This window comes from Danio aesculapii, chromosome 16, assembly GCF_903798145.1.
Source record: "Danio aesculapii chromosome 16, fDanAes4.1, whole genome shotgun sequence".
NCBI lineage: Eukaryota > Metazoa > Chordata > Actinopteri > Cypriniformes > Danionidae > Danio > Danio aesculapii.
Genome location: NC_079450.1, coordinates 2,889,888 through 2,911,325, shown reverse-complemented (window position 1 = coordinate 2,911,325; position 21,438 = coordinate 2,889,888). Strand labels below are relative to the sequence as shown.

Sequence of the window (21,438 nt, the reverse complement as noted above, 5' to 3'; positions counted from 1 at the left end):
GAATATTTTATATGAGAGACTTACTTTGTTTACCAAACAAGTGGTCTTAATTGGATTTGCATTGAAAAGCTCAGATATAAGTTAAAAAAGTGATTATTTGTTTATTTCCTTTACATCAAAGTTTTAGTTTCTATACTTCTACAAAATAAAAATAAAATTTGCTGGTATTTGTTTAGCATTTTACTCACAAAAACATCTATAAACTTTTGTATGCCTGTTGCAAATTAATAAATAACTGTTGCTTATCTATTTAAAAAAGTAGATATGCAAACTAGACATTATAAACTTTAAAATGATATATTGTTTGTCATGACTGCTTTGTTTAGATGACAATATTATGGTTTAAAAAATAACATATATACACACATGTATGTGTATATATATGGATAGATAGATAGATAGATAGATAGATAGATAGATAGATAGATAGATAGATAGATAGATAGATAGATAGATGGATGGATGGATGGATGGATGGATGGATGGATGGATGGATGGATGGATGGATAGATAGTCAACTACTCTTACTACATAACACAACAACAGTGGTGAAATATGTATTCAGAAGTCTTAAGACCTTTCTAACAATATATAGTTTGTCACGATTAGTTGGGGACAGTTAAAGGTGCAGTAGGTGATGGTCTTCAGAAACTTGTTTTGTTGTGCTGGTTGAAAGTCACTTCACAATCTAATAGTACTGATTAAAGTAAATGATCTAAATGTATTTATATGTGTTTTTACATTCTGGGTGAGACATAAGAATAAAAAATGTTTGTCCAATTAGATATTGTTGGACCGATAATTCCCATAATTCTGATAAGTAGCCTAAACTGTCTGTCAGCAAATGTTGAGTTCAACAACTGCAGCCGTTCACGCAGATCCACCGATGCTTTTTTACATGGGCCACGGTCACGTGGAGTGACAGCGCTAAAAACACATGCTGAATCTAAACTTTAAAATCCAGAATCGATATTGGAGTTAGTTTTGCACGCTGGAGGATGGCTGAAGTATTTCTGTCAGACAGGTCATGTTCTGTGTTAAAGCTATTTTAGTCACGCAGAGCTGATGTAGATTGTGTTGTTATGAATGGGTTATATACACAGAAGTGTTGTTCAGCCACTGAAATCTCCCGGTGAATGATTGATGTGAGTATTTTCAGTTTCATAAGGACCTTTTACGGCATCAATAATGTAGATTTTTATTTAGTTTAACAACAACACATCAGTAAATAGTTCCCTATATTGTTCACCATGCTAGTCTGAATATTCGCTCTGAAACAGCATGTCAGTATAGCTTAGTAATAAGTGTAATTCCTGCAGCCCAGCAGCCAACCACTAAGCAAAGTCAGTTTAGGACAGAGCTTGCGAGAGAGTAAGACTGATGAGTAGGTGATGACAAGTTTTGCTAACTGCATAACTGAAAATGTGCTAGATATTATACAGTTTTTCATTGGGAATTGTAGTATTATAAAGCACTATAAAGTTTTCTAACTGGCGAATGACATGATCTAGTGGGTCTCTGTCATCTTTAATGTGCGCGTTCGTGGGTTCAGGAGGCGTGGCTTTGGACGACAGTGGAGGGACTGTGTTTGAAAGATATTACGCTAACCGATTAGCATTTAGGCAGATCACCTACTGCACCTTTAAGGGATTTAGCTGCCTTGACTCAATCTACAACCCCAAATCAGAAAAAGTTGGGACAGTATGGAAAACGCAAATAAATAAAGTAGTGATTTGTAAATTAACTTTGACTTGTAGTTCATTATGAATATGAACACAAATTATTTCATGTTTTGTCTGGTCAACTTCATTTCATTTTTCATTTCAATTATGATTTGGTACAAAAACAGCAAGGTCTAGTCCTTTAGGAGCAAATATGGGCTGAGGATCGCCAGTTCTCCAGCAAATATGTGAGAAAATTGATTGAAATATTTAAAAGCAATGCTCCTCAAAGAAAGAGAGGAAGACATTTGGATATTTCAGCTTCAACAGTGCAGAACATCATCAAAAGATTCAAGGAATCTGGAGGAATTTCAGTGCGTAAAGGACAAGGGTGCAAGCCTAAGCTGAACCGTGATCTCCGATCCCTCAGGCGGCGCTGCATCAAGAATCCTCATTTATCTAGGATATGCCATATCACCACATGGGCTCAGGACAACTACGGCAAACATTTATCAACAACAAGACGTAGTTACATCCACAAATGCCAGTGAAAACTGTACTGTGCCAAAAGGAAGCCCTATGTTAACAGTGTCCAAAATCTTCTCTGAAGCATCTGGGATGGACCATCACACAGTGGAAACGTGCACTGTGCTCAGATCGATCAGTATTTGAGGTGTTTTTTAGGAGAAATGGACGCTGTGTGCTCTGGACCAAATAAGAAAGGGATCATTCAGACTGTTACCAGCAACATGTCTATAACCCAGGGTCTGTCATGGTCAAGTACTCTTGGAAAAGGTAACCTGCACTACTGTGATGCACCATTAATGCTGAACAGTACAGAGAGATTTTGGAGCACAATCTGCTGCCTTCTCTTCCAGGGACATCCATGCATATTTCAACAAGACAATGCTAAACCACATTCTGCACACATTATAGAGTCCTGCTGCAGAGGAAGAGCATACAGGTACTGGACTGGCCTGCCTGCAGTCCCGACCTGTCTCCAATGGAGAATCTGTGGTGCATTTTGAAGCGCAAAATGCGACAAGGAATTTCAATTTAGAAATCAGTACTTTCATTAGTTTATTAGCGTTTTTTCATACTGTCCAAACTTTACTGATTTGGGGTTGTACATTGTAAAAAACACTATAGAAAGACAGTTTGAAATTTTATTAAATTGTTTAAATTGTGTGTGTGTGTGTGTGTGTGTGTTGACAGAACTCTGGTGAGAAGGTCAGTAAGATCAGTCTGGTGGATCTGGCTGGCAGTGAGCGAGTGTCTAAGACTGGAGCTGCTGGGGAACGACTGAAGGAGGGCAGCAACATCAACAAGTACGGCAGTGTGTGTGTTTGTGTGTGTGTGTATGCTCCGTAGAGTGTAAAATATATGGGTGGAGTATCCGTGACGTCACACATAGGATTCTGAAGAGCTCAAATGAAGCTACAAGTAGGCGTGGCCAATCGTCGCCATTTTGTACGCGCATCATCGCACTGCCCGGTGGATACCAAACAAGGGTAAAGAGGCGGAGCTACAGACACCTGCTAGCATTTTGCTTGGACAGACTGCGACTCGTTTGTGTTCTGACCACATGTGCTTGGCTTTACACTATCAATAAAGTGTTTAGACTTTTAAAAACACTGCTGTAATACACAGAGCCACTAAACATTGCTCTTATGACGTTTTTCTACAGGAGGAAAACGCGAAATACATCCAAACACTTCAGATATAGTGTGTGTTAGTAAATGCAAGACTATTGATGAAACACAGGCATAACACTGTATGATAACGCTTCAGATGACTGTTCTAGAGCCTACAGCTAATCAATCTGTCACATTCTGGAGGGCATTACAGCTCAAAAGAACATTATAAATGATAAATGATCTTAAATAAAACAAATACATCTATAGAGATGGTATATAAGTATATAACTATATAATACACACCTGAAACTTGTCTATAGCGCTTGTTTAATGCTGCTCTTATAGTTGTGTAAATTGCTTCCTTGTCCTCATTTGTAAGTCGCTTTGGATAAAAGCGTCTGCTAAATGACTAAAAAAAAAAAATAATAAAAAAAAATATAATTCCACTCACTTGGAAAACGGAGGCCACGTGAATGGTTTGTGAGCACAATTAAGTGCACACAGCATGCCATATCATCTGATAATTGTAGGAAATAATTTTAAAAAGCAACTGACTATGTAAAGAAACATTAATCAACACAAAAATACGATGAATATGCAGAGTTCAGCGGCCAATCAGCCGGAATCAGCTGAGTAGAAGTGACGGCAACCAGCGAGACCTAGCTGTTACTCAAGTGGCCACGCCCCTTAATTATGCAGACTTAATATAAACGAAATGGATGAGTTATAAAAAAATTCACCCCCTCACAGTTGTCATGAAGGGTAATATTAGCTAAATGCACCAAAAGCGTACTTTGTAAGAGGCTGTAAACACCTTTTTTTCTACTGTAAAGTTGGCCATTTTAACACTGGGGTCAATAGAAATCTGCTCTATTATGGAGCCAGGACTAGCGGAATTTCCATGAATGGCAGTTTCACTTACTCCCTTATTAACTTCATGAGGGAGAGCGGGAGGTTGCTGCTTGGTATGCTCTGATCTATGTTGTGTGCTGATGCTCTGTGTGTTTGTTCTTATATATATATATATATAAGGCTTGGGCGGTAATATGGTATACGGCGGGATCTAAAAATAGCAACAGTATCAGTTTCTATACCGTCATAAAAAGCAATGCACTTATAAAGGAGACAAATATGAAATATTATTTGTTTAATGGCTAAAATTGCGTATGCGTGGTCTCGAAAAAGAACACAAGCTCTGCAGTTTGGCTTCGACCGAAGTTGGGTTTTGACCGAAAGAGAAGGAAGACGTGGTTAATGCGAAATAGAGGTCTGCATTCCTACTGCTGTACCGCAGGAACTGACCAGATTTATTGCGGAATACTTTTCCGAATAAAGCGCGGGAGCGGTCGGTAACTCTGGTGTAATTTGAATGGGAGCGGGCGGTCTAACAATATTGCTCCTGAGCGAGTGAGCATCAGGTCTCCGACTACACTAGGCTGTGTGATCTCCGCTCTGATAGTGTGTGTGTGTGTTTTAATGATGTGTGCGTGTGTTGATCAGGTCTCTGACTACACTGGGCTGTGTTATCTCGGCTCTGGCGGATCAGTCTGCAGGGAAGAGCAGGAATAAGTTTGTGCCGTACAGAGACTCGGTGCTGACGTGGCTGCTGAAGGTCAGAGTGCGACTCCATCATCATCATCATCTTCATCCTCATTATGTCTTCACACAGCTAACACAAACATTCTCAAAACATTCCACAACTTTCCTTAAACCACAGATGAACCGGAGGCTGCGATTGTTGTTTTTTTCATATTGTGACGCAGCTCCTAGAGAAACGGAATATTAAATGGGAAAGCAGTGGGCGTGGCTTGTTTTTTCTACTGCGAGCTGATTGGTTGTAGTAAAGATGCATTCCAAAAGCAGCCTACAGCCTAACAGACTCCTCCCCTTCACCATATCTGTTTGTTGTCAAAACTGACAGTTTGAGGGGCGTGGCTAAGTATCTTAGCCACACCCAATATCTCAAACAGACCTAATCTGAGAATTTAACTGAAAAGAAACAGGGAGTGCATTTTCAGATTTAAATCAAAGATTACAAGGGCTAACTATTTGTTTTGTTTTTTAATGACATGCACAGATAAATTGTTCACCACAAAACTAGCAATGCGAGCTGACAGAATCAACATAGCTAGTTTCGATTTCATCTGTACTTAACAAATGAAATCAAATTTAAGAACATACAAAAAATAACATATAGCAAGCTTTTAGACGAGTGCTGTTGTGTTGTGTGTGTTCAGGATAATCTGGGGGGAAACAGTAAGACGGCCATGATCGCCACCATCAGCCCTGCGGCGGATAACTACGAGGAGACGCTCTCCACACTGAGATACGCCGATCGAGCGAAGAGGATCGTGAATCACGCTGTAGTGAATGAAGATCCGAACGCAAGAATCATCCGAGAGCTGCGAGAGGAGGTGGAGAAACTGAAGGAGCAGCTCTCACAGGCTGAGGTCACTCACACACACGCACACGCACACACACACACATCTGCATCTATATATATATATATATATACAGTTGAAGTCACAATTATATGCCCCCCTTTGAATTTTTTTTAATATTTGCCAAATGATGTTTACCAGAGCAAAGAAATTTTCACAGTATGTCTGATAATATTTTTCTTCTGGAGAAAGTCTTATTTGTTTTATTTCGGCTAGAATAAAAGGAGTTTTTACATTTTTAACACCATTTTAAGGTCAATATTATTACCCCCTTTAAGCTATATTTGTTTTCAATAGTCTACAGCAGTGTTTCCCAACCCTGTTCCTGAAGGCACACCAACAGTCCACATTTTCAACCTCTCCCTAATCAAACACACCTGAATCAACTCATCAGAACATTAGAAGAGGCTCCAAAACCTGAAGTTAATGGGTCAGATAAGAGAAACACCGAAAATATGTACTGTTAGTGTGCCTCCAGGAACAGGGTTGGGAAACACTGGTCTACAGAAAAAACCATCGTTATACAATAACTTGCCTAATTACCCTAACCTGCCTAGTTACCCTAATTAACCTAGTTAAGCCTTTAAATGTCACTTTGAGCTGTATAGAAGTGTCTTGAAGAATATCTAGTCTAATATTATTTACTGTCATCATGGCAAAGAGAAAATAAATCAGTTATTAGAGATGAGTTATTAAAACTATTATGATTAGAAATGTGTTGAAGAAATCTACTCTCCGTTAAACAGAAATTAGGGAAAATAAATAAACGGGGGATAATTATTCTGACTACAACTATATATATATATATATATATATATATATATATATATATATATATATATATATATATATATATATATATATATATTTATATATATATGAGCAATATCACACTCATAGCAGTGCGATATAGCTGTACATCGGCATTGGTCTGTTGACTTGAAGCTGCAGGCCGAGTGCCTTAGTGCCCCACTAGTGACGATATACAGCCATATCGCACTGCTACGAGTGTGATATTGCGTTTATACAACAGTTTGACGGCATAATCATGTGTAAAAAAGAAAATCAAACACAGAGAGTCTAAAAACCCTTCAGTATTAGGAATTACTTTCTTCTGCCATTCATTCACATCTGCAGCTGACGTCAGAACAGAACACAGAACTGCAGCTGAACACAGAAACCATTGCTCATTCACCAACGTCACTTCAGCGCTAGTGTTTAAATGATTCTGTAGTGTAGAGCGATATCGACTTACAATGTCACTTAATAATGACTTGTTCAGCTGCAATATTTAAATGCAGTTAAAGTCAGAATTATTATTATTATTAATAATAAATATTATTTGATTTTTATTTATTTATTTTTTTTTTTATTTTTTTATTTTTTTTCTCCAATATTTCCCAAATAATGTTGAATTCAGGAATTTCTCACAGTATTTCCTATAATATTTTTTCTTCTGGAGAAAGTCTTATTTGTTTTATTTCAGCTAGAATAAAAGCAGTTTTAAATGTTTTGAGCCCATTTTAAGGTCAATATTATTAGCCCCTTCAGCAATATTAGTTTTGGATTGTCTCCAGAATAACCACTGTTATACAGTGACTTGCCTAATTACCCTAACTTTACCCTAATTACCCTAGTTAAGCCTTTAAATGTCACTTTAAGCTGAATAGAAGTGTCTTGAAGAATATCTAGTCTAATATTATTTACTGTCATGACAAAGAGAAAATAAATCAGTTATTATGATTAGAAATGTGTTGGAAAGGGGGCCAGTAATTCTGACTTCAACCGTAATTTTCCCTTTAGTTTAACGAGCACTAAAATACTGACGTGAATGTGTAAATGTTGTGTTTGTCAGTCTCTGAAAGCTCCGGAGCTGCAGGAGAAACTGCAGGAGTCTGAGAAACTCATACAGGAAATGACTGTAACATGGGAAGAGAAACTGCGCAAGACTGAGGAGATCGCACAGGTCTGACACACACACACACAAACAGGTGCAATCCACACACACCTCAATACACACAAATGCACATAACACATGTGTGCACACACACTCACATGCACATAAGAGCATAAACACACACACACATGCACATAGACACATGTGCATAGACATTCCCATGAACATAACGCATGCACGCACACACACACACACACACAAGGTGCAATCCACACTGCAATAAACACATTGCACACAGCACACATTTACACACACGAATACATGCGCACACACAAACACACATGTGCACACACGAAAACATGCGCACACACAAACACACGTGCACACACACACAAATACACGCGCACACACAAACACACATGTGCACACACACGAATACACGCACACACACAAACACACATGTGAACACACATGAATACATGCGCACACACAAACACAATATAAACACACACAATATATGCATACACCCTTATGATCATAACTCACTCGCGCACACATATACACACACACAAACACACAGGTGCAATCCACACACACTGCAATACACACATTGCACACAACACACACACATAGACACATGTGCATAGACACACAGACTCATGCGCACACACACACAAACACATACCACATAGGCACATGCACACACACGCAACACATGCGCACAATCACACATGCACTCAGACACATGCGCGCACACACAAACACCAAAATTGGTGTCCAGTAAATCCACCAATCATCCAATCAGTTCCCTGTGGACAAAATCAAGCCCCGCCTACTTTTGTCTACTTCTGATATCCATCACAACAGGAAAGAAAGCGTTGCTTGATTTGATTGACAGCTGTCAGTGGTGTGATTGACGGCTGTCACTGGTGTGTGCAGGAGCGTCAGAAGCAGCTGGAGAGTATGGGGATCTCTCTGGAGTCCTCAGGGATAAAGGTTGGAGAGGATAAGAGCTTTCTGGTCAACCTGAACGCTGATCCTGCTCTCAATGAGCTGCTGGTTTACTACCTGAAGGTACAGTCGGCCTCAGATTGGGTTTTTAAGTGTGATTTAGCTTGTATATTTCAATCATTTTGCAGTGATTTCGATTCTGTTTGTTTGAATTAATTCAGGGCCAAAGCTCTGTAAGCCCCTCCCCCTTTCATAAGCCAGCTCTGCTCTGATTGGTCAGCTGCCCTAGTTTGTTTTGATTGGTCTTTCTGTCTGAAATGAATTGCCCATTTCTGAGTTTCTGAGTGTTCATAGGCCGGGTGTGCGGGGAAGCAGGAAATGCAGGAATAAATGTGTGTGTGTGTGTGTGCGCGTGTGTGTGTGTGTGTGTGTGTGTGTGTGTGTGTGTGTGTGTGTGTGTGTGTGTGTGTGTTCAGGATCACACACGTGTGGGAGCAGACACCACTCAGGACATCCAGCTGTTCGGCATCGGTATCCAGTCTGAACACTGTGTGCTGGAGGTCACTGCAGACGGAGACGTCACACTCACACCTGCACACAACGCCAGGTACACACACACACACACACACACACACACACACACACACACACACACACACACACATACATTTGTGGCCAAAAGTTTTGAGAATTACATAAATATTGGAAATTGCCCTACTGAAAAAAACTGCTTAAACCATCCTAGGCTGGTTGGCGGGTTTTAGCTGGTTGACCAGGCTGGTTTTAGAGGGGTTTTGGCCACTTCCAGCCTGGTCTTAGCTGGTCAGGCTGAGAGATGACCAGCTAAAACCAGCTTGACTAGCCTAGCGAGGCTGGGAGCCCAGCCAAAACCAGCTATGTCTAGCTTAAACCAGGCTGGTCCAGGATGGAAATGGCTGGAAACCAGCCTGGAAATGGCCAAAACCCCTCTAAAACCAGCCAACCAGCCTAGGGTGGTTTAAGCTGGATTTTTTAGCAGGATTTGCTGCTTAAATTTTTATAATAGCAATTTGCATATACTCCAGAATGTTCTGAAGAGTGATCTGGTGTGTAGTCCTGCTGCCATTGGCCAGATCGAGCCGGATCTCCTCCAGTCATCCTCGCTTTTGTTGCTCCCGCGGCAAAAATAACGAGTGGACATGAGAGCAGCACTGTGACAGCATTAAATACAGACACTTTAAACTATTACTTTAACACATTTGTGCCCAATAATGGGTTTTATCTCTGTATCGCGAATGTATCTTTTTAACCGGATCTTCTAAGTGAACCAGTTGAACTAGTTCACCGAATCAAACTGAATCATTTGAAACGATTCGTGTCTCCAGTAAGCACTCGTCCACAAACTACTTACTTTTTAACAAGCCTAATACACTCCTCTGACTCTAAATGATCCAATATATACTCTTATTCGGTTATTAGAACAGTATAATGTTACATTAAGAAGCGGTGAACCGATAATACTGCACATGCGTGATTCAGTGAACCAAACGCAAACAGTAGCCTTCTGTGTGGCTGAACTAAACTTCAACAACTGCAGCGTGGGTGAACCGAGGGCTTAAATTAGAGGATCTGGTGAAACAGATGTTTATTTCATAACAGACAATCATAATGGAGTTTAAATAAGTGAATCACGCTTTAGTTGGGTTGCAAAACTTTACTGTAAGACTTTTTTCAGATCATGGTGGTGTTTTAACTGACTGAAATTACTATTGCTGACTATATAATGTTGAGTCCTAAAATATCTGAGCTGTGTGTCTAACCTCAGAAGCAGCCTTCACACATATTGTACTTAAGGCTGCTGTCTTGTGGGCTGCTGTATTTGAGTTTGAGGATGTGTAGATGGTTGTGGTAGATGATAGTGTTCATGTGTTCTCTGAATACATGTTTCAGAAAATGTATGGCTGAGTTTTTATTATACAATATTTATTCTGATGATTTTGAATCTTGCACCTAAACAAATATCCTTATTTAGAAAAAAAAATAAAACTAATACTGAAACTAATAAAACGAGTAAATCTGCCCATTAAAACTAATTAAAACTGAATTTGAAAACAAAAAGTCAAAACAAAATAGAAACTAAAACTAATGAAAAATCTAAACCTATTATAAACATTACTATTATAAACATACGCAGTGTTTCATGCATCTGAATTTTTACAGCATACACACATTTACAGCTTTGTCCCTACGCAATGCTTTAGTTTGAACTCAAAGCAAGTCTTTGTACATGAGGCCCCTGGTGTCAAGAAGGGCTGCAAAGAAGCCACTTCTCTCCAAAAAAACATCAGGGACGGATTGACCTTCTGCAAAAGTATGGCGAATGGACTGCTGAGGACTGGGCCAAAGTCATATTCTCCGATGAAGCCCCCTTCCGATTGTTTGGGGCATCTGGATAAAGGCTTGTCCTCAGAAGAAAAGGTGAGCGCTACCATCAGTCCTGTGTCATGCCAAGCATCCTGAGACTGTTCATGTGTGAGGCTGATTCTCATCCAAGGGACTGTCCTCACTCAAAATTTTGCCCAAAAACACAGCCATGAATAAAGAATGGTACCAAAACACCCTCCAACAGCAACTTCTTCCAACAATCCAACAACAGTTTGGTGAAGAACGATGCATAAACCAGCACGATGGAGCACCGTGCCACAAGGCAAAAGTGATATCTAAGTGGCTCTGAGACCAAAACGTTGACATTTTGGGTCCATGGTCTGGAAACTCCCCAGATCCTAATTCCAATGAGAACTTGTGGTCAATCCTCAAGAGGTGGGTGGACAAACAAAACCCACTAATTCTGACAAACTCCAAGAAGTGATTATGAAAGAATGGGTTGCTATCAGTCAGGATTTGGCCCAGAAGTTGATTGAGAGCATGCCCAGTCGAATTGCAGAGGTCCTGAAAAAGAAGGGCCAACACTGCAAATACTGACTCTCTGCATAAATGTCATGTAATTGTCGATAAAAGCCTGTTACGGCCCAACACTCAAAACTGGCTCGAATAACAACAACAATCAAGGTTTGAGCCGAACATATGAAAGACACAGACGACTGAATTAATAAATTGATGTTTCGTCAATAAATAATAAACAAAAAAAATCAAGTAGACAGGTAGAGCAGCTAAGAAAACAGGTCTCTGACTATACTGTTTAAAATGGACAGATCTTACCTACAACTCCCGTAAAAGGAATAAAAAACAGGTGAGTCTTCCGGGCCACTGCTTACCTTCACTAAGTGAAGTTTCATAAACTAATTTGGAGAGGAGCTCGTGATATGATTGAGCACGTCTGGCCGCTCATCTGTAATCAGTAATAATCCAATCAGAGTGATCCTAGTTTACTATAAATGGATCATTTTCTCCCTGCTGCTCTATCTTCGTTTGGAAGAATCCCCCCTTCCACCCCATCTCCTCCTTTTCCTCCCTTTTCTAAAGGGGGAGCTCTCGAGACCTACCTGATCTCGGATCTCCTTATATGCTTATCGACCGGGTGGGAGCCCTGGGCTCAAATATCTCCGAGCTCAGGGTTCTCTCCCGGGACAGCATGCCAAACCTGCTTTATACGCCAAGCATATCTAAGTGGGAACTCTTGAAACTAAATAAATACCAAAACGTGACTATGAAAAATAATCCACTACCTGCTATGAAAGCAGAGTATCAAAATAAACAAACTAGTAACACATTAAGAATACTAAATAATCAAAAGGTTAACAATAACACAAGGAGAGCGGCATGTAGATGGATCGCCTGGCATGCGGAGCACCGCCAGCCAGACCGTCTGAGCGCAAGCCACCACCGAACTGTGGGAGAGCGAGAGACCGAGAGAGAGACTGAACCGCCATTGCTGTCAGCCTTATATACTGGGAATCCCCTGTGACGTCACGGGCATCATCCAATCCTAGACAAGCCGGGTAGGAAAAACTCCTCCTATAACTCAAGCGCAACAAGCACAAACCTGCAACAAATAAATAAATGACTTAAATAAAACATAGACCCACGAAACAAAGCCTTTGAAACGTATGAAGTGCTTGTAATTATATTACAGTACATCACAGAAACAAGTGAAACAAAGATCTGAGAGCAGTTTAGCAGCAAACTTTGTGAAAACTAATATTTGTCATTCTCAAAACTTTTGGCCACGACTGTACATACATACATATCTGTATCTACGGTTGAGGGCCAAATTATTCGCCCTCCCGTGAAATAATTATTCTTTGTTAAGAGTTTCTCAAAGTGATACTTAATGGAGCAAGGAAATCTGACGGTACTTCTGGAGAAAGTCTTATTTGTTTAAATTCGGCTAGAATAAAAGCAGTTTTTAAACCATTTAAGGTCAATATTAACAGCCTCCGAAATGAGATGCAGATTTACAGGGTGTTTTTTAATTAGCAAATAATACAATTATTACAAACGTAAACATTATTATGTACATTCGCTCCTGTTTGGGTTGTCAATCTGGCAACCTGTGTGTGTGTTGAGTTGTCGAAGGAGTGAAAGAAAAACTTGAATTTGGTCTGCAATACCTATTTCAACCACTAGTCAATCATATCAATCCTAGATTGCACCTTTAAAAGACACTGTTGTTGTTGTTGTATCAGTGGGTTTTTTATTTTCTCCAGCAGTGCCAAGTTCACAATTTTCCCGCAGAATTGGTCTACTTCTGATCTTTGTCTGTGGGTTGTTTTTTTTTAATCCACATGTTTGCTCTGATGTTGTTCACCTGTGCAGGACGTGTGTGAATGGCATGATGGTTTACTCAAAGGTGCATGTGTGGCATGGAGACCGAATACTGTGGGGGAACAACCACTTCTTCAGGTGAGCAGCAGCTTCACATTCATTCAGCTTCCGTGCTGGTGTTCAGACTGTCAGTTTCCTGCTTTGACATATATTTAGGGACTATATTGATGCAATATTCAGGGGGGAAATAGGCTGATTAAACAAATTTAATTAAACTAAGCTAAAAATGTGAAATTGAAATAAAAAAGAAGGAAAAAAATCCTTAATGAACTGTGTGTGCTGAATCACTCTTTTGTAATTGTGGTTACATTTAGATTACTTGCGTAATCAGACTAATTTGGATTACATTTAGATTACTTTTAATGTAATCTGATTAATTTTGGATTACATTTAGAGTACTTAACATAATCTGACTAATTTTGGATTAGATTTAGATAACAATTAACAAAATCAGAGCATTTTGGATTACATTAAAATTACTTTTATGCTAACATAATCAGACTACTTTTGGATCACATTGTTTACTTTTAATATAATCTGATTCTTTTGAATCACATTTAGATTACTTTTAACATAATCTGACTCATTTTGCATTACATTTAGATTACTTTTAACATAATCAGAATTGGATTACATTTAGATTACTTTTAACGTATTCTGTCTAATTTTGGATTATATTCAATTACTTTTATGCTAACGTAATCTCAATAATTTTGGATTATATTTAGATTACTTTTAGCATAATCAGAATTTTGGATTACATTTAGATTACTTTTAGCATAATCAGAATTTTGGATTACATTTAGATTACTTTTAACGTAATCTGACTAATTTTGGATTACATTTATTTACTTTTAAGCTAACGTAATCTGACTAATTATGGATTACAAAGATTGTAATTTGAGGTCCTGACTCTCTGTGGTCATTAAAAATCCCATGGCACTTCTCGTAAAGAGCAGGGGTGTAACCCCGTGTCCTGGCCAAAGTCCCTCAATTGGCCCTTACCTGTCATGGCCTCCCAATCATCCCCATCTACCCAATTGGCTGTATCACTGTCTCGTCACACCAATAGCTGGTGTGTGGTGAGCGCGTTGTCCTCTGGTTGCCGTCGCATCATCCAAGTGGATGCTGCACACAGGTGGTGGTGTAGAGAGACCCCCCCCCCCATGATTGTGAAGCGCTTTGGGTGTATGGCCATACATGATAAATGCGCTATATAAATACACATTTCATTGCATTACAGATTACTTTTAACATAATCAGAATTTTGGATTACATTTAGATTACTTTTATGCTAACGTAATCTGACTAATTATGGATTACATTTAGATTACTTTTATGATAAGGTAATCAAACTACTTTTGGATTATTTTTAGATTACTTTTATGCTAACATAATCAGACTTATTTTGGATTACATTTAATTACTTTTATGCTAACAAAATCTGACTAATTTTGGATTACATTTAGATTACTTTTAACATAATCAAAATTGGATTACATTATATTACTTTTAACATAATCTTACTAATTTTGGATTACATTTAGATTACTTTTAACGTAATCTGACTAATTTTGGAATATATTTAATTACTTTTATGCTAACATAATCTGACTAATTTTGGATTACATTTAGATTACTTTAAACATAATGAGAATTTTGGATTACATTTACTTTTAATGAAATCGGACAAATTTTGGATTACATTTAGATTACTTTTAACATAATCTTACTAATTTTAGATTACATTTAGATTACTTTTAACGTAATTAGAATGTTGGATTACATTTAGATTACTTTTAACGTAATCTGACTAATTTTGGATTACATTTAATTACTTTTATGCTAACGTAATCTGACTAATTTTGGATTACATTTAGATTACTTTTAACATAATGAGAATTTTGGATTACATTTACTTTTAACGTAATCTGACTAATTTTGGATTACATTTAGATTACTTTAAACATAATGAGAATTTTGGATTACATTACATTTAACGTAATCTGACTAATTTTGGATTACATTTAGATTACTTTTAACATAATCTGACTAATTTTGGATTACATTTTGATTACTTTTAAGATAATCAGAATTTTGGATTACATTTAGATTACTTTTAACATAATCAGAATTTTGGATTACATTTAGATTACATTTAACATAATCTGACTAGTTTTGGATTACATTTAATTACTTTTATGCTAATGTAATCTGACTAATTTTGGATTACATTTACTTTTAACGTAATTTGACTAATTTTGGATTACATTTTGATTACTTTTAACATAATCAGAATTTTGGATTATATTTAGATTACTTTTAACATAATCAGAATTTTGGATTATATTTTGATTACTTTCAACATAATCAGAATTTTGGATTACATTTAGATTACTTTTAACATAATCTGACTGGTTTTGGATTACATTTAATTACTTTTATGCTTTCTTTAAACATAATGAGAATTTTGGATTACATTTACTTTTAACGTAATCTGACAAATTTTGGATTACATTTAGATTACTTTAAACATAATCAGAATTTTGGATTACATTTAGATTACTTTTATGCTAACGTAATCTGACTAATTTTGGATTACATTTAGATTACTTTTATGCTAACCTAATCGGACTACTTTTGGATTACATTTACTTTTAACGTAATCTGACTAATTTTGGATTACATTTTGATTACTTTTAACATAATCAGAATTTTGGATTACATTTAGATTACTTTTAACATAATCTGACTGGTTTTGGATTACATTTAATTACTTTTATGCTAATGTAATCTGACTAATTTTGGATTACATTTAGATTTTTTTAAACATAATGAGAATTTTGGATTACATTATATATCTTTAAACATAATGAGAATTTTGGATTACATTTACTTTTAACATAATCTGACAAATTTTGGATTACATTTAGATTACTTTTAACATAATCAGAATTTTGGATTACATTTAGATTACTTTTATGCTAACCTAATCGGACTACTTTTGGATTACATTTAGATTTGTTTATAGAACAATTGCGAGTATTCCAATGCAAATTTCCAAAATGCACATAAAAATAAATAGATGGAAACAGAGCTATTGACTGTTGTCTTCAGGGTGAATCTGCCAAATCGTAAGCGGCGTAAGGATCTGGACAGAGGGTCTCCCCGTGAGAGCTTCATCGAGGCGGATGTAGAAACGGCTAGCGAAGCCTCATCTGAGCAGGACTACAGCTATGAGTTTGCACAGATGGAGGTCATGATGAAGGCTCTGGGAAACAATGGTAAACTTTACCACATCACAGAGCATTTATTACACATCATATCGTACTGTACAGTATCATGAGATCATTGGCCTACTCATTGCATATTATTATAATAATGCTATAAAATAGGTTTTTTAATTAAGTTTTAATTCATTTTTAATGCTCAACATGGGTGGTGATGTGGCCACAGAGCGAAGTACTTTGTGTGACTATTTTCTTAGCAAATAGCCTTCTGTTTCCAAAGCCTTCTCAGTTGTGTGCATACGTTTGTTATGTGCATTTTCTGAATGTATGCACATTTTTGTATGCAGTAATCCTAAATGCACATGAAAATATGTGGATGGAAACACAGTTAGTGATTAGTGTATGTGTGTGTGTGTCAGACCCCATGCAGAATGCAGTGCAGGCGCTGGAGAAGCAGTATGTGGAGGAGAAGCGTCTGGCTCTGGAGGAGCAGCGGCTGATGTACGAGCGAGAACTGCAGAGTCTGAGACAACAACTCACACCTGAGAGAAACACACAACACCAGCGGCTGAGCTACAACACACACCACTCACACAGCAGACTGCGCCTGTGGACAGAGGAGAGGTGAACACACACACACTCACACCTGGGAGAAACAACACCCACGACTGAGCTTTAGCACACACAACAGACTACGGGAATGTAGCAGTGATCGAGTCACTCAAACACAAGTGTCTCTCTCTGTGTGTGTTTCAGGGATGAGTTGTTTCGTCAGAGTTTGTCTCGTCTGCGTGAGCAGGTAGTCAGGGCAAATGCTTTGGTGCGAGAAGCAAACTTCCTGTCCGAGGAGATGCAGAAACACACCGACTATCAGGCGACGCTTCAGATTCCTGCCGCAAACCTGAGCGCAAACCGCAAGGTGAGACACACTCACATTAACACTCAACCATTCTGGTGGAATGACTGATTACAAATTACACAAGAAACTGTGTAGTCAGTAATATAATTTGTTGAGTACACTGTTATGGTAATGAAATCTGACTGCTTTTGGATTACATTTAGATTACTTTTATTTTAATGCAATCTGATTGCTTTTAAATTACTTTTAGATTACTTTTCTGGTAACATAATCTGACTACCTTTGAATTACATTTAAATGACTTTTATAGTAATGTAATACTACTACTTTTGGATTAAATTTAGATTACTTTTATGGTAACAAAATCTGACTACTTTAGGATCACATTTAGATTACAGTTATTGTAACGTAATCTGACTACTTTTAGATTACATTTAGATTACATTTATCTTTTACTTTTGGATTACATTTAGATTACTTTTAACGTAATCTGACTAATTTTGGATTACATTTAGATTACATTTATCTTTTACTTTTGAATTACATTTAGATTACTTTTATTTTAATGCAGTCTGAATGCAGTACTTTTCTGGTAACATAATCTGACTACCTTTGAATTACATTTAAATTACTTTTATAGTAATGTAATACTACTACTTTTGAATTACATTTAGATTACTTTTATTGTAATGCAATTTCATTGCTTTTAAATTACATTTAAATTACTTTTATAGTAATGTAATACTACTTTTGAATTACATTTAGATTACTTTTATTGTAATGCAATTTGATTGCTTTTAAATTACATTTAGATTACTTTTATGGTAACATAATCTGACTACATTTGAATTACATTTAGATGACTTTTATGGTTGCATAATAATAATAATAATAAATTCCTTACATTTATATAGCACTTTTCTGGGCACTCAAAGTGCTTTACACATAGGGAGGGAATCTCCTCATCCACCACCAGTGTGCAGCATCCACCTAGATGCCGCAACGGCAGCCATTTTGTGCCAGACCAAACACCACACATCAGCTGATCACCGCACATAATCTGACTAGATTTGAACTATGTTTAGATTACTTCTATAGTAATGTAATACTACTACTTTTGGATTACATTTAGATTACATTTTTTGGTAACAAAATCTGACTACTTTAGGATCACATTTAGATTACAGTTATTGTATTACATTTAGATTAAATTTATCTTTTACTTTTGGATTACATTTAGATTACTTTTAACGTAATCTGACAAATTTTGGATTACATTTAGATTACATTTATCTTTTGTTTTTGGGTTACATTTAGATTACTTTTAACGTAATCTGACTAATTTTGGATTACATTTAGATTACTTTTAACATAATCAGAGAATTTTGGATTGCATTTAGATTACTTTTATGCTAACATAATCTGACTACTTTTGGATTACATTTAGATTACTTTTAACATAATCTGATTCTTTTGAATTACATTTAAATTACCTCACACATAATCTGACTAATTTTAGATTACGTTTAATTACTTTTATGCTAATGTAATCTGTCTAATTTGGGGTTACATTTAGATTACTTTTAACATAATCAGAATTTTGGATTACATTTAGATTACTTTTACGGTAGCGTAATAATAATAATAATAATAATAATAATAAAAATAATAATAATAAATTACTCACATTTATATAGCACTTTTCTTAGCACTCAAAGTGCTTTACACATAGGGGGGAATCTCCTCATCCACCACCAGTGTGCAGCATGCTAATGTAATCTGACTAATTTTGGGTTACATTTAGATTACTTTTAACATAATCAGAATTTTGGATTACATTTAGATTACTTTTAGCATAATATAATCCTACTACTTTTGAATTACATTTAGATTACTTTTATAGTAATGTAATTCAACTACTTTTGGATTACATTTAGATTAATTTTATAGTAATGTAATTTCACTACTTTTGAATTACATTTAGATTACTTTTATAGTAATGTAATTCAACTACTTTTGGATTACATTTAGATTAATTTTAGACTAACCCAGTGGCAGGGGGGGTGGGGGGTGTAATGGGGACAGAGTGCATTGGGCCCTGGCAATGTAGGGGCACTGCGACAGGAAGTGGAGGGGCCTGTACACTTTAGACGATAGCGAGACTTTAAAGTAAATATTCTTTAATATTTTAAATTTACACAAAAAAAACTCTGGGATTTTTATGTTTTTTTTTCATCGTTTTAATTCTCAGCATGATAATGATCCGCTAATTGCAGTGATATCCTATTGGGAGAAAGATAACAGCTGATGAAACACAGACAGTCATGAAGTGGCCTCCACAGTGTCCAGACCTGAATATTATAGAGTCTGTATGAGATCACCTGGACATAAAAAGAAAGATTAGACACTCTAAACCTAAAGAAGAACTCTGGAAAGTGCTAAAAGAAGCCTGATATTATTACAGAGCACGTTATTTCAGAAAATGTCAGGACAATTAGAGAAAAACAGTTCAAGGGAAGCCACATGAACATAGATGTTTCTTGAAGAGGAAATGTTTTGCTGTTGTTTTTGTACATATTTCCCATTCTTTTTGTTTGTTTTTAATAAGAGACTGATTGATTAAATATTGTGCAAATATAAGTCTTAGGCCAACAATGCTGGTAAAGTGCTTAGGACTCTTGCACAGCACTGTATAAAATGCTGAATCAGTGATTGTAAGATTGTGTTTGCGCTGTTATATTATATGTTCTTAAATGTGAATCCAGCGCAGTGCTATAGTGAGCGAGCCAGCAATTCAGGTGCGGCGGAAAGGCAAGGGAACACAAGTGTGGACCATCGAGAAACTGGAGAACAAACTGGTGGACATGAGAGACCATTACAGAGACTGGAGAGAAGGAGCGCAGGAGCTGGTGAGAGAAAGGAAGAAATACACACAAACTGAGCAGCAGTTATTTTATATGGGGAAAATCAGGCATAAAAATCTAAAATCATGACATACTGGATCAAAATTTTGTCAAACTAGCTCAGAATTATTAAGTCAAAATTGACATTAAAAAAGCTCATTCATGACAAAAAGTTTAATGAAACGTGAAGTCAAAATTGACATTAAAATGAATAATTATTCAATAAAACCTCAAAATTGGCATTAGGCAAAGTTGAAATCATGACATAGCAAGTCAAAGTTATTAACTAAAAATATAGAAATTAAGAAATATAGAAATTAAAGGCCACATAGTTTACCTCTTTTTTATGATTTAATATTATTATTATGGTTGTTCTGAGTGTTCCAGTTTAGCTTCAGTTTAAAACACAATTCAGATTTTTTTATTATAATGTGTTAAAAAGTGTGATGTTGGGGGCGTGTCCACAGTTCGCTGATTTAGGGGTGTGTTGCTTCACATGTAGATTAGTTTCGGCTTCCCGCCCAACGTAACAAGGGGGCGGGGCCATGAGCTCACCCGCTCTGCGTTTGCAACAGAGTCTGACAGGCAGACGGAGAAGGAGAGAGAGGATCAGCATTCAGTCGTACATGTACGACTCAGACACAGACCAAGCAGAGAGTACAAAATCATTTGTGTCTTTGTACAGTTTTACAGCCAACTGTGTGCTAGTTTCAAGTGCCGAGCTTGTACACAGAAACTAATAACCACGCACACTGAATTAACTTTGACTGAGGCACCGGATGCACCGCTCGAAGCCGCGACACGGCACACCAGACACTCTCTGTGGGGCTGCAGAAACATGAAGTGTCCCGAATCGTCGCGCCACGCATTTTTTAATTCTAAACATAGGTTTCTGCAGCGGTCCGCGGTGCCCAGCCGTCGACTTGAGTGTACCCTGATAGAAACCTATGTTTAGAATTCTAAAACGCATGCTAGTTAAGATCACAGGGAGCTTCTGGGATCGCGAGAAATGCAAACGGCTGAAGTATAAGGTAGACTCAGTGAGAAGTACACATGTTTGCAAACCTACCTAAAGATACAACCAATAATTCCGAT

General features: G+C 37.1%; 1 protein-coding gene across 1 annotated transcript in view; it reads left to right on the top strand.

Moving 5' to 3' along the window:
- Nucleotides 1-21,438, top strand: part of kif13a (kinesin family member 13A) — a 121,763-nt gene that overhangs the window by 51,398 nt on the left and 48,927 nt on the right. Inside the window, 11 exon segments of the mRNA XM_056476084.1 lie at nt 2,877-2,989; nt 4,799-4,910; nt 5,536-5,748; nt 7,595-7,705; nt 8,576-8,710; nt 9,064-9,194; nt 13,343-13,429; nt 16,469-16,635; nt 17,001-17,205; nt 17,338-17,500; nt 20,206-20,349. Of these exon segments, the coding sequence (XP_056332059.1) occupies nt 2,877-2,989; nt 4,799-4,910; nt 5,536-5,748; nt 7,595-7,705; nt 8,576-8,710; nt 9,064-9,194; nt 13,343-13,429; nt 16,469-16,635; nt 17,001-17,205; nt 17,338-17,500; nt 20,206-20,349 (1,581 nt within the window).